This window comes from Tauraco erythrolophus, chromosome 1 (genome assembly GCF_009769465.1).
Source record: "Tauraco erythrolophus isolate bTauEry1 chromosome 1, bTauEry1.pri, whole genome shotgun sequence".
NCBI lineage: Eukaryota > Metazoa > Chordata > Aves > Musophagiformes > Musophagidae > Tauraco > Tauraco erythrolophus.
In genome coordinates, this window is record NC_141465.1 from 35,673,454 (window position 1) to 35,688,896 (window position 15,443).

The 15,443-nt window shown below is 41.0% G+C and overlaps 1 protein-coding gene across 1 annotated transcript; it reads right to left on the reverse strand.

Annotated features, from left to right (window-relative positions):
- Positions 1 to 1,594: 1,594 nt before the first annotated feature.
- On the reverse strand, positions 1,595 to 14,840 carry TMPRSS2 (transmembrane serine protease 2). Its single transcript, XM_009988168.2, is given in 13 exon segments — positions 1,595 to 1,750; positions 2,279 to 2,421; positions 3,293 to 3,388; positions 4,388 to 4,566; positions 6,202 to 6,335; positions 6,337 to 6,377; positions 7,130 to 7,173; positions 8,066 to 8,176; positions 9,243 to 9,372; positions 11,428 to 11,547; positions 13,347 to 13,430; positions 13,746 to 13,941; positions 14,826 to 14,840. Coding segments are annotated over 13 exon segments (1,449 nt in total).
- Positions 14,841 to 15,443: the final 603 nt, after the last annotated feature.

Below are 15,443 nucleotides of genomic sequence, written 5' to 3' on the forward strand. Positions count from 1 at the left end.
TGTCATAACAAAATAGGGTGCGACTCCCTCGACCACTGCCTTTAGGCTAAACAACTTATACTTTTTTTGTTAGGGTTTTGTGGGGTTTTTTGTTTGTTTGTTTTTTAATTGGATTCTCAAAGCATTTCAGACACTGAATCCAGCAACTGCCTCCAAAAAATCCAAGTGAAAAGACATAAACCACTACTAAGGACAACTATTTGTAAAAAAAAAAAAATAAATTTATTTGGTGCAGTGTTTACATGAAAGATTATTGTATTTCAGTACCAACAGAGAAAACAAGACTAGCAGAATCATTTCATTCAAAAGATTTATCCTTCTTAAAAAAAGTGACTTGATATGGCTTTTTGATCCTCTGATTATAAATTATTTTCAAAATCCTAGTTGAGGTGGCACTCTGATATTAATTACATTTTGCTAAAAACATACATGCAGATACATAAAGGAGAGCTTTAAAGAATTAAAAGCCAAATTTAATAAATGAGGTAGTTCATCTGGGTAGGCAGAAACGCAGATTTAGGTTTTTTTGTATAAAACATCCAGCCTCTGTATGGCGTCTGCCATCAAAGGTTCAGCTTTCAGCACAGCCTTGCTGAAAAACTTTGCCCTTTGCCTTTCACAGCAGGAAGAGTTGAAGGGTCAACCTCGATGTGCTTGGCCAGGGACCTCGCCATCGGGACACTTAATTCACCGCTTCCTGCCACAGCTCCGGAGCATCCCTCTCCCTAGTCTACATCGAGAGTGATGGCAGGTCTTGCCCTTTTTGAATTCAGAGCAGCTTAAGGCAGAACAGCACTTTTAATTACTGAGGCAGTCAGACTGGTATCACTTCAAGCAACCTGACTTGGATGACTGCTGCATCGAGATCCTGAGAATTTTTAACTACCTGAATATACAGTATTTTTTTCTGTGCCTCTACCGTAGTGCATGAAAACTTCCCTTCATATATACCACAAAAATTCATTTCTTTTTAAATTGCCAACCAGCAGCTCAGAGAGTCAACGTTCAATTAACATTTTAATTTAAAACACTACTAAACCAATTGTCTCGACATCCTGCTATGAAAATCTTAAGTTAAATTGTGACTAAAATTGCCATTATAAACCTGTACCTGATTATCAAGTGAAAGTTACTTGACTAAAGAGAGACGATTCAGCAAGCAGTTAATAGAAGGACTTTCTGCCAGGCACCAGAAGAAGAAAGGTGCTCATTGTGATAATCCTTCACTGATTAAGATCAGTCACTGTAGCCAGCACAGAACCGAGTGTGCAATCCTTCATGTCATTTTTAAAAAGAAAAGTCAAAGAAAAAAAAAAATCATTTGCAAAGTGAATAAATATCCCGGGCACCCATGGCTTCATTTATTCTTGTTCTCCAAAACATCAATCAGCAAGGACAGACAGCATGGTCATCTGTTTGCCTGTGTGAGTCAAAAAAAAAAAAAAAAAAAAAAAAGAAAAGGTTTCAAGTTCTGCTGACAGACTGCCTTATCTCCTGGATGCTTCTCAAGAGAATAGATTCACTATTGAATTTTTATAAATAAAATGAAGTTTCCAGATTCAGGACATTTAAAATTATTTAAAAAAAAAATATTTTACCTGCATATTTTATAAATCCAGTCTGTAAATACAGTCACGTTCCCATAAACTCCAGGTCTATTGGGACTAGCACAGCCAGTTCCCCAGCTGGTATCTCCAACCAGCCACCACACGGAGCTTTTGTTGGTTACTAGAGGACCTCCACTGTCACCCTGCACAAGACAGAAGCATATTGTTAGTGACCTGGCCACCAGGAAAGACACAATTCATTTCACTTCAGGAATACAAGTTAGGTTTTGAAAAAGGCTAATCACTATTTTAAGGTGGTCACTGAAACAAAACATGATGGCAATTACAGTATTAAATGATGATTGCTTGCAATAGGGATGAAAATTGTTTGCCCAAGCACCAAGTGAGATAGGTATTATTGACTTTCTTGTTCACAAGCATAATGCTAGATAACAACACATCCTTGAAGCAACTAAAAAGAACTGTCTTACCCTCTTTGGGTATTTAGCAAGAATTCAGCACTGGCAACCATTCAGAAGATGAAAAAAAGCTCTCCCTTTTACAGGGATGCATCACAAAAGGAACTAGAAGCCCAGCCAAAATGTTACTCAAATTTTATTGTGGTTTTTTTGCATAGGATCTGTTTTTAAGTAATAAATGATTTAAAAAACCTACTAGTAAGACCACAAAAATAATGAGATCATTATTAGGTGTTAATTAGGAATAATTACCTGACAGGAATCAATTCCTCCGCTTAGATATCCTGCACAGACCATTGTAGGCAAAATCATGCCACTATAGACATTGAGAGAATTACACACAGAATTTTCTATTAAACGCACCATAGCATAATTCAAGGTATTTGATGTTTTACCTAAAATTGAAACATGCACAAAAACACACAAAGACAAAATTAGAACAAGCATCATATTACGTTGCTATTACAAACCCAGCAGCTAGCACCATTCGAGATGAAATAAACTTACTAGAAACATTGGGAGGGAGGGACACTTCAGATGTGTGATCCATCACACAGAGACAACTGTGGCATTAAAACTCCCTTCCAAGAGGTCAGTGAGTTACTCTGCTTTGCTGTCAGTGTACTATAAAGCAAGAGAACATGGCACCCACTTGCCTACTCCAGCCTCAAATCAACTGTGATACCTATAGGGCTATTAAAAGCACTTTTAGACTGCAAGAGGTGAAGAGGACATCCCAAGTTTCATGGTCCAGCACAAGCAGCCAGCAATTTCCATACTCAGGGTCCAGCTATACCAAGACCCCCTCCCCACCCAGTACCTTCTCATACTGAAAAATCCTTTCGTCCCTTTCCTTCTCACTTCTTAGAAATTTACTTGCATCATGCTATTTTAGCTTGAGGTGGTGGAAAGTACAGGATCCTGCCTTTCCCGTGTCCTCAGAGGACTAACTTGGTGTACTGCTACCCTTGTTACAGGAGAGGGTGCACGGGCACTGAAGCAGGGGCACAGAATTATTGTTTCCTGCATGAGTTTCTGGCCCTCGGTACTGACTTGGGGCTCCTTTGCGATCTGCTGAATGCAACGCATCACAGCTTGCTTTGAGACAGAATGCCCTGTGTAAATATTAGGGGCTGTAAAACAGGTGAAAAATATCATATCAACAGATCTGGCACAAACTGCCCAATCAGCCCATGCAATGGTCATTCGTAGACTGAAGAGGAATGGTTTATGCAGAAGACCAAAATATTCCAGTGCCGCTCTTACCTCCAGATATCTCTGCTCCCCACCCAGATATCCAACACTGCTGATTAGACTGGAACATCATTCCTGGATTAGGCAGACAATGGGCCTGTACGGTATCTACAAAACAAACACAGTAACATCTGTAATCCCAGACTTCCAGACATAATTCAAAATAAATTCATATGAAACATCTCAGCATGACCACCACTTAAATACATACACACCCTGCATTTTCTCTGTACTTTACCTTTCTTTCTGTGCATGCATACAGCAGCAGCAAGTTTACCAGCTGCCCTTTCCCAGTTCACCTCAAAGTGAGGAACAGCACAGCTAATAGTTCTAGCTCAATTCATCAGGCTTACTAGAAAAACTAACACCTGCCCTTCTGATCAGTAGAGGACAAGAAGAAAAACTTCCACCAACTACTTCTTCGCATTCTCTTTGCAAAACCCTGCTGAAAATACTCACAAACAAGCAGGATTCAATGCCTGTATGTAGGAAACGTGAAACACAAAACCAGGCAACCTCTCTACTCTCAGCAGCAGAAGAGCCCCTCCAGATTACTTCTAGTAGCTTTAGATGATGCACTGAAATACAAAGCACCTGTACACATGAAGCACTTCAAGTTTAAACAATACTTTGTCTGCTAGTTTTACTGCTTGCTTACAAACAACCTACATCTACTTTTAAGGAAGGAACTTCTTGTAACATTTGGGTTTGGGTTTTCGGTTTGTTAGATTTTCTGTTTGGCTAGGTTTTTTCCCCCCCAGTTTTATTGACATAACTTAGTTTAGGGTTTAGTCAGTTGCTCCACCACTACATCCTGAGTCGGCACGTACAGGAGTGGCAATACTTAAGCACCACACAGCATTCTGGAGTAAAAGTACATTACTGAGATGAGCCCAAACTCCCTTACCAGATATTAGATTTAATAAATCCTACTTAGAAAATTAGAGGGTGTGCCCTCTGTCTCTACCTCTGGCCTTGTCTCTTTTCTCTAAGGTGCATCTACTGACATTTTGTGTTCTTCCTGTAAGTACCTACAAGAATTTCTTGATGACTTCAGATGTGCTTTTTGCCATTGGATTTTTCACTTAAGAAGAGCAGAATACATACCACTAAAACTCAGCGCTGTCTGTAACTTCATAAGGGCAATGTCATAGTCTTTAGAATCTGTATCATAATCTGGATGGGAAATTATCTTCTGCACTCTGTACCCATTTTGTAAGAGCATCTCATTCTGGTTCAGAATCCCAGCATAAACCCTCACTAGCTGTTCGGAGTCAGAAAGTTGTCTACAGAAAAAAGAAACGTTAGAAGGTTTGCTTCTCTGGTAACGAGTCACAGATTATGACCTTCAAAAAAATCATCTTCAGAAATGGCAATCAAATGCATATGCAACCAAGAATGCACATGCATTTGACTACCATTTCTGAAGAACAAGGTAGAAGAATTGCGAGACATCTAACTTGACTCTAATTTCAAAATCATATCCAAAAAATCTTTGAAATGGGTTAAATATCACTGTCTATCCCCTTAGTCACTCAGCACAGCAAATTATAGTCTGAGACTGCAACACTGAAGTCTATGATTTCCTTGGCTGAGGGATCAAGAAGTTATTTCTGAAGTCTCACATGTCAGTGATATCACTCACGTGTCCTACCCAAAGCATGGAAGGGCAGCAGATGCCAGAATTAGTAAAAACCTGATCTAGTGAAGGAATTTCACTGTCTTAAAAATGCCCTGGGTTTTTTTTTTGTTTGGTTTGGTTTTGATTTTTGGTGGAGTTTTCTTCATGTTAAGCATGCTCGCTAGATGTAGTTTAAGTAGTACTCTGGTGCTCCAGCACAGTTTACAAATGCTCAATAGAAAACCTCCCACAAGTGTTAAAACTCCCTCCATGAGAACTGCCAAGGTAGTAGAGTGCTTGCAAGTTGTTCCCTCTCAAAAAAAAAAAAAAAAAAAAAAAGGTCAAGACTGAAAAACCAGTTTTGGGACAGCTACAGCTTGGTTGCATTCCTAAAGCTTTTGCATACTATAGAGCTGAAATCAGAAACAAAGGAGGGATAATATCCTCACATAAAAATAAACACTTGCATTCCTTTCTCAAGGTTAAGGACAAAGTTATTTTTCCTTGGCTTAGTCTCAGGCTGTGATGCAGCCAACCAACCGTTAAAATGTGGTTGCTTAGGGGGTTTTCCCTCCAACAGAAGCGGCCATCTTTAAACATAACTCTGCCACTGAACACAAGGTACCACGACACTTTCAACCGTCCTCTTCATAGGTTAAAAAATGTACAAAGCATCGGCTATTTTTCTTGTTGACACCTATGTAAAATGTTCCTTGGGTAAGTATAAACCTACATTTCATACTGACTTGGCCTTTACTACCCTGTGGCATGAAGATATGAGGAAATAAATGGTACAAGCATCTTTAAATTGATCATATCTACAGTTGTGTGATACTCGAGGGTTTGGCGCTTTTTTTCTCCCCTTGTATTTTTGTTTTTCCTCAAAGTGTAATTCAATATCTTCATGATAGCGTTGTACTGTCTGGCATTAAGTTTGGTGCCTTGAATTTACCTCTTTGTTTAGGTGGGTATCTGTGCCCAACACCGCTGTCTAACTTAATTTCCACGTTTAACAAGTAAAATAAGATTTTTTTCCTATAGAAAGCAGGCAGACAGTCTGCAGCCGGCGTCTTCCAGAACAAATTTTCCCTAATACTTGAAAACCTAACTGCTACATACCCAAAATAACGCATCTAGCATCCACATTCAAGGCAAGGCGGGGAGAACGGTATTTAATTCAGTTTTAAAGCAGAAAATTGGGAGACTTAAGTAAATCTGTGCATTTCAGCCTGAAGCAACAAAACCACCATTCAAGAGATGAAAAAGGAGTTGGTCGCTCTGATGCCCACACGACACTTACCCTTCCACGCAGTGTGCTGCTGTCACTATCCACTGATGGGTGATGATGGAGCCCCCACAGACGTGGGTGCCCTGCACGTGGAGGCTGACCTGCCACGGCCACTGCCCCAGCGCCGCTCCGCTGCCACCCACGATGTCTATTCATAACTTTCACGCTTTTAGTGGACAGGCCACACGCTAAGGAGTCAGTCACACACACACAGGCATTAGTTAAAGAACGAGCTGGTCTGGAAGATGCTTCTGCAGCTCATGCTTCGCTAGCAGAGGGAAGCACAGACCACAGCTGACCTCTATTGAAGGCAGCAGTGCAGAGGTCAGATGTGGTCTGTGTTGTAGTCCGCTCCCCTGCCCCAGACAATGAGATCCTGAGCATCCCATAGCCTAGACCCCCTTCACATTGCAAACATAAAGCTGCACACTGGGTAGCTGCTGCCCTCGGTTCACCACAAGCCATAAACCAGTGGTTTGTTACACCTTTGAGCGCTGGGATTCAAGCACCTCTGTCAAGCCAGGTAGAAAACATGCCTTTGCACTGTGCAACAAAACAGACGACAGCCAGGAGTCCCCTTGTGACAGCTATCACCGTCAGGAATGCGCTGCCCACCCAATGGCCAACCCAACGGCTGGAGAATGGATGCACCACAAACGTCCCACCAAAGGTGCTGGGCGAGGGCTACAGAGCTTCACTGCAGGTAAGTCATTTAAAGGAACCAGTAGCAGCGAAGACAAAAGCAACTGAGGATCCAACATCCTCCTCGTTCTCCTCTCCACCGTGCTCCTTAAACTGCACTGTTTGAAGCTTGGAAACCAGAGTTAAATCATCTGCCCATCAAAAGACATCAATTATTTATGCAGATTCAAAAGGATTTCCCAGTCAGAGCATTTCAAAAGCATAAACAAGCAGAAGTTTGAGAAACATAAACATTTACCTATGCAGCGCAGAGAAACCACATTTCCTGATGCACATGAATCACTGCAACGAGAAATAAAAAAAAAAAAACAAACAAAACAACAACAACAAAAAAAAAACCACAAAACCACAACAAACAGGATTTCAGGCACACAGTGAAGCAAACGGTGGGCAAAGTTCATCCTCCAGCTGCTGCTTACTCTTTCCAGCTACACGCCCTGCCTTCACTCTCCTCTTCCCGCTGAGGGTTCCCTCCTTTCTTCACTCTCTCCAGCTACCCTACCAGCACCCATCTGCCCTCCACTATATCTTGCATTCACCAAAACTGTCATGTGGACAACTAAGTTGCCAGTACAAAAGGTTTGTAAGCTATTGAGGAGCAAGATGAAGAACAGCATGAGAAAAAGTTGAGCTGATTTGTGAATAGTTGTAGAAGAACCTAAACAAGGGAGCCATGGGAACTTGCAGGTACAGCAGTCTACCAGTTAGAAACTACACAATTCAGTCTGGTTTAATGAGAATAAAAATGACAGTTTCCACAGTGAAAGATCCATTTTGCATGCTGTGTCTTCATGTGACTGAAAAAAAGAGCTGTACTAGCTGCTGTGAATGTGTTACAGCTGGTTGCTATTGTCACCATACAGAAACTCCTGTTGATCATCAAAGAGCCTTAGGAAAAAGTATCTTTGACATGGCAACCTTCTAGACAACATGGAGGGAACAGAATGGAACATCTTCTCTTTTCAAAGAGGAGAGAAAGGATGGAAAAATGACAGCTATGTTTTTAAATAGAAGGGAGAGCAGTTGCTGCAGTCAGGTTAAAAACAAGTCTCTTTTCCTCTAATGATCCTCATTGAAAGATGTGCTTGCATTATACTACGGCAGAAGCTACGCCTCTTACAACAGCTAAAAAGACCTTTGATAAAGGAAAGAAGTTTGTATTAAACAAAGATACCTGCTATACAGCTTTTGGTACCAGTCTATATTCCCAGCACTTGTATTCACCTTCATGTAGCTTTTATAGCTCACTTCAGTTGCTACTCCTTGACTGTAGTAATACGTATCTCTGCAAAACAGAAGTCTGTTATGAAACCCAGTAGTTTTCAGTTTTCAAACAAGAACAAACTGTGCCAAGCTAGAGCTTCTGACATGAACAAGACTAAATTATTTATTTTTTTAAATTAAATGCCAGTGTTGTAGTACAGTGCTACAGATTCAGATTCTTTAAACATTTCTCAAGTTCCATTTCCCATCAAACAGTTACTAGATTAAAATATTATTTTTATCTACTATGCATACACGGTAGGAATCTTCAGCCTTATGAAACACACGCATGACAGCAATGGCTTTTCTGGTACATTTAGACAGCATAGCAGAGTTCAGGTCCAATAAGTCATGACTGCCACATTTCCATGCAATAACGACAGGGGTAGCAAGTGCTGCTGTTCTGCCAGGCTTTCTAGCTAAGGACCAGCTCTGTGTAGTTGCTGCTGGGCTGTCTTACTGGAGCTGGAACTGCTGGGGCTACTGCTGGTTCAAAGACCATCGTTCAGACTGCCACGACGCAGCGTGGGCACACGCAAGTTCTGCCTGACTGGGTAATAAATTCACTCCATTACTCCACACGCACCAGAAAACAGCATTCGCCAACTGTATAAAAGAGAGGTAACATAAGTATTCAACTGCAGAAGAATTTAGGCCACAGTGTTACATGGGGAGAACGCGGCCGGTGCTCTGGGCCATGAATGTTTATGGCGATCTTCTACACGAGCTGGTGTTACTTGTTGTCCTCAGAAAAATCAGGCTTTCCAGATAATACTAGTAATGCCAGGTTACGTCGACTGGATGTTATTGAGCAATTAGAATGATCTGAAGCGAGCTCTGGAAGATGGCTGTAAGTGAATGTATTGGATACAAGTGACTCCATTGAGTAATCACTGCATGCGTGCCAGACCCATTACTTGTTGGAGCAATGTTTCGTTTCGATTCTGTAACAGCTACCATCGTTAAAAGCAGACCCAAGCGGGCTAATTGCCAGCTGCTTTTGTTTCAGATACGCATTCTTAAAAATGGCAAGAGGAAAATTTTAACCTTTCTATGTATGTGCAAAGGCTGATCAAGGTTAGACTTACACACTGTAGCCCATGTCTTTACATGCAGTCTTCCCATAATCATCATTCCAGTCATCTTGACAAACAGGATACCAGGATTTGCTGACAGGTGAGTAAACTTCCAGGATAAAGTTTGGTCCAAAAAGTCTAACTGCCAGAAAAGGAAGAAGGGGAAGAAAAAAGAAACCAAGAATATCACACGGTATATTACTGCTCTTTCTCTTCTTAAAATTATTGTACCCATAGTATTTGCTTGTACGTATGAACTAGTGTTAATCTACTTTGCCTTCTACTCAGATTCTGAGTAAATATCAAGTAGACAGAAACATCACAATCATAGAACCATAGAATCATTAGGTTGGAAAAGACTTTTAAGATCATCGAGTCCAACTGTTCACCTAACACTGCCAAGTCCACCACTAAACCATGTCCCTAAGTACCACATCTACACATCTTTAAATACCACCAGGGATGATGACTCAACCACTTCCCTAGGCAGCCTGTTCCAATCCTCGACAACCCTTTCGGTGAAGGAATTTTTCCTAATATCCAATTTAAACCTCCCTTGATGCAACTTGAGGCCATTCCTCTTTGTCCTATCACTTCTCACCTGGGAAAATAGACTGATGTCCTCCTCACTACAACCTGCTTTCAGGTAGTTGTAGAGAGCAAATAAGGTCTCCCCTGAGCCTACTTCTCTCCAGGCTAAACAATCCCAGTTCCTTCAGCCATTCCTCATGAGACTTGTGCTCTAGACCCTTCATCAGCTTCGTTGCCCTTCTTTGGACACACTCCAGCACCTCAATGTCTTCTTGTAGTGAGGGGCCCAAAACTGAACACAGTATTCGAGGTGTGGTCTCACCAATGCCGAGTACATGGGACAACAACTTCCCTAGTCCTGCTGACCACAGTGTTTCTGATACAAGCCAGGATGCTGTTGGCCTTCTTGGCCACCTGGGCACACTGCTGGCTCATGTTCAACTGACTGTTGACCAACACCCCCTGGTCCTTCTCCGCCAGGCAGCTTTCCAGCCAGTCTTCCTCAAGCCTGTTGCATTGCATGGGGCAATGACTTAATCCTTTTGTGTAAGGCAGTTTAAAAGAACTACCGGTTTAAAAATGAGAGTTTACAAGATAGGGTTCATCTTTTCATTTCAGCTTTTATGCTCAAAATTCTGTTTCACATTCTACAACCGAGAAAGATTGCAATAGTCAATCTTTTCTTTTGTCTATGTAACCATATATTTCTTAATATATCATATATTGTGTATAAATAAAACATAATCTATTGCAATATATTTTATATTATATATTAATACATCGAATTCTTCAGAGGAGTGCTTGTAGAGCAGAATGTAACAAGGTACAATTAGCTCTGACATTCTATGCCCCATTATGTATTTATTTGCCCAAGAATTTAATATAAATAGTTCAAGCAAAGAACAGATTGAACAAGTTTCTCCAAAAACCTATTATTCAACCAAATGGAGAGGAGCAGCTTTAAAGTATATGCCAGTAAATGCTAACTCTGCATGAGGCATTTGTAGAATAAAAGTTCCCAGAGAGAGAATAAAAGCACAGCCAAAATTTTCCAGAGTGGCACTCGCACAATACAGGTGTTAGAAACAAGATGCCACACCTTTGGAATGACAAATCGATTATGTTTCCACCGTCCACCTTCAGCTCTGCACTAAAGTTTCCTTTGGCATCTTTTTAAGTGGAAACGCTGATCAGACCAGGCTTTCTTACATAAAGGAATTACGAAGTAGTTGAAGTGTTATTGGGAGAATAACAAATGCAAATATGTGGAAAAAGACAAGTCTGATTGAAGACTGCCAGATTTATGCTATCACCTGAAGTTCTACTAAGAAGTCAACGATGACCATTCATTCCAGAGACATTGTTATATTCAGTTTTGCACAAACCCTGCTCAAATTAAAAGGCGATATTTTAAAAAATTGATTCAAAGTCAAGCCAGCTCAAACCCCTGAGTCAGTCATTTGTTTCGGCTTTTCAACCGGACTAGAAACAAACTGAATATCTAGATATAGGCTTCAAAGCGCTCAAACATCCCAAATGATTTCAGAGATACAACTTCGGCTAAAACGGTGCTATTGTTACTTAGACAAGCTTTGGACAAGGCAATTTTCTCAAAAACTCTTACAGTTGGCTGAAGGTCCCCCGCGCTGTGACTGCTGGCACTCACCACACCGGGTTTCATCCTCACCATTGGAGCAGTCACTCACTCCATCACACCACTCCGAGGGCTGCACGCACTCTCCTGAAGATCCACACTCGATTAAGGAGCCACAGGGATCGTTCTCTACTGCGGGGAGAGAGCAACACTCCCGTCAGACTGAACATCAGCTTAGCCTCAGGCAACTGCTGCCAACTCTCATCTTAAGGAGCATTCCACTTTGATAGAGCAAACATCAGCAAGAGCTCTTAACTCAGAGATGGGAGGAGGCCTAGCCTGACACAACAGAAGATGTATTGCTCTGTCCTTTGCATCACTTGTCAGATTAAGTCACTGGTGCAGCTGATTGGATTTTGTCCACTGCTTCCCCTGAATAAGCAAGCACTATTAAGTTGTCTAAAAGGAGTCAGCTTCACACTGACCAAGCATAACACTTATAAACAGAAAAGGAGGAAGAAAGTGATTACTCCAATTACATCTTTTTCCTTTCGCTGACATTTAAAACAAGATTATATTCACCCTGTATAAATCAAAGTGAGTAAAAAAAAAACCTTAAGAACACAAAGTGTCATCTTAATAGTTTCAAATGAACTCCCTTCTCTCTTCCTTTCCTTTCCCGCACAGAATGGAAAGGAGAGGCTCCTATAAACGCAGCAGATTGTTTTTAATTTCCTTTGAAAAGTGACTTTCATTGAAAAGGAAATTAAGACAGCACAAGACAAACATCATCTGAGCTGAACGGAGCCTAGTGTCAGTGCTCTGTCACCCTGGTTAGGGATGACTTCCAAGGCAAATGTATCATCTGCGTTACAGCTTACAGTGGTGAGGCAGGCTGGGCTCACACAACTTTAACACACTTTCAGAGAAAAAGCCTCACAGAAACAAATCATAGAATCATAGAATGGTTTGGGTTGGAAGGGACCTTAAAATCACCTAGTTCTAACTCCCCTGCAACTAGCAGGGACACCTTCCACCAGACCAGGTTGCTTAAAACCTCGTCTAACCTGGCCTTGAACACCTCCAGGGATGGCGCATCCAAAACTTCTCTGGGCAACCTGTTCCAGTGTTTCGCCACCCTCATTGTAAAAAATTTTGTCCTTATATCTAATGTAAATCTGCCCTCTTTCAGTTTAAAGCCATTGCCCCTTGTCCTATCACTACATCCCTTGTAAAAAAGTCCCTTTCCAGCTTTCTTGTAGGCCCCCTTTAGGTACTATAAATGGCTGTGAATTACTTCTGCTCCAAGAGAGATGCCAGTTTACCAAAATAAACATATCTGGACCATTTACACTCTCGCTGTTAAGGCATACAAATTTACTTCAATGTCCTTCCCTCACTTGAACTTCAGTGAAGTTCAAATTTGGAACAGAGTTCCATTTCAGAGAGGATGCACAGCAGTGACTTCCCTAATGAAATGCACCGCAGAATGTAGTGTCCATGTGCAGTTGCGTGCCAGCTATCTCCCAATGCAAAAACCCTTGCAAGAGGTCAGACTACTCTTTACTAACAGCTATGGCACTGAACAGTTGTACTGCACCAGCTTTTGCCAGACAGGCTGGAGCTCTCCAGAGAAGCCACCTGAATAAGCTGCTCCAGAAGAGTCAAAAAGCTGATGACATCACTTAACATCACATATTTACTTCATGAAAGGAAAGCGACAGCAGCTTTGTTCATTAAATTGAAAGAAGAAAAAAAAAATCAAAAACAAACAAACAAAAACAACCCAAAAATAAAACTGAGCCATTAGGAAGCAATATTAGTTCATATCTCAGGAGAAAAAAATAACTCTGTCCCGGTCAAAACCAGGACAATAGGTAACAAAGATTTTCCTGTCCTTAATTCAGTGTAAAATAGAAGGTAAGAATGTATATTTCGAACTTTAAAAGTTTAATACATCTTTTCCTCAGAATCAAAAAAAAACCTCTTACCAAAATACCAGATGAGGAAAGCAGCAATTGCACCACAAATTACCAGTAAAATGGATAATATAATGGCTATGGTTTTCTTTGCACCTGAAATGAAAGCAAGGAGAAAAAGAGAAAATAGTTCACAAATAAGGTAATTTCCAGCACCAGCACTATCTATTTCCTTGACATTAAAACCAGGCATTTTTTTTCCAGACAGACTGTTCTCCATTCCACCACCCTTCCTCCAAATCACCCAGGTTGCTGTCCAGTCACACTGGCATCCCAGCCAGTTATTCCTTCTTCATCCACAGGGAGGTGGCTCCTTCAATACAGGAATTGGAAGAGAAGATCCCTTTTGTTTGTTATCTTACTTTGGAAGACCTGAAATCTAAAATTGGAAAAAATCCCAGCAAAACTTACTTGATGTACATGTTATCCCAGATGAACGTGCTACTGGTCTACTCGAATGATGAGTAGCAACCCTTGGAACATAGTTTGGCACTGACGGAGCATTTGGTGAGAAATGCTGTGGATACAAGTTAGCACCTACTGGCTTCTTGTCAGAATAGACGTTTGCTGGCTGAAAGCCCAGATTTTCATAGTATGACGGTGGACCCTAAATGGTAATGTTGAGGGGAAGGAAACAGGAGAAAATTAAAAACAAGAGGTGAGACTGCAATTAAGACGAAATGTGTTTCAGATGCCATTACATTCAGAACTCTACTAAGTAATTCTGTCAGTGCAGAAATTCACCATGCATGCATACACATACCAGTGACTCCAATTTACACAGAGAAAGAGATTTACAGTACATGCCTAATACCTCGCACTTCGAATAACAAAAATAACAGAGAGTGAGGCTGGAAGGCATATGAAGAGACCAGTTTCCTGATCCAAAGTAACTCAACCTAAGAAAGATTCTTGAGCCCAGTCCCCTTCAGCTGGCCACATAAACCATTGCACTGGAACTTCTGACAGGGTAGAAATAAGCAGCAAGGACGGTTTGAGGTGGTACCATCATTGAAAGAAACGCTGACAAGTAACAGCCTTTGTGTACTCAGTTGTCCACGTCTAGGATAAATGCTCTACTGCTCCATTTTGACCTCTGGCAACATCAGGTATACCTAAACCATTTCTGAAATGCACTGGCCTACAACAGGTTGTGGAATATTTATCCTGGGAAGAGCTTTAAGAACTAGTTAGAAGCCATGCCAATATACTATCCCTCCAAATAAGCTTTAAAGCATAAATCTCTCCCAGGAATACCTGAGCACTTGAAATGTTAGTTAATTCAAGTCTCTGACCCCTGCCTCAGTATATCTTTCCCCTTTTTACAGAAAAGAAACTGCAACAATTACTTATATGCGCATTTTAAAAACGCTTGTTAACCGGTACATCACTCAGTAGGCTGCTACTTATAAAGAAATAAAATCCCATTAAAAAAAAAAAACAAACACTAAATAACTCAGAGAGGAATATTTTGAATATTTGTTTACTTACTACAGTAGAGGTCATCTTTCCTTTGTCAGCAGTACCAAAACAATTCAAGTGTTTGGAAGTGTGAACCTATGTATATAAAAAAACCCACAGAAAACAATCACAACCAGCAGCTTTGTCCACCTCTCTTGTCGTTTCTTCCTTTGGAAAACGCCAAATCTGGAGGGAAAAAAAAAAATACGGAAGTATTTCAAGAGAGGGTACAAATCAAGGTGCAGCATGAAACCAGATCTCAATAGCCTCTCAATACAACCTTGAGGATTATACAGTGGCAACTATTCATTAACACGAGCGCCACACAAACCGAGAAGATTAAGTTAGTGCTCACTCTCACTGACAGAATGAGAGTTAAAGAATATCCTGGCAACAGCCCACATGGTGTCAGTACCAAGTTCAGGTCCTCCGCCTCTCTCAACACTTACTCATGTATCGCTCTGAGGTTTATGACACAGAAACAAAAACACGAACAAAGCATCAGGAAACACAAATTCAGCTAACTCGTTCGATAACGCCACGGCTAGCAGCCCCGCACGCCGCATCTTTTTCACTCTTCCGCCTTGCAAACAGTTGTTTTTCTTGGTTTTGTGTTGTAGCCACCACACCAAAAACAGGGAGAGAAGC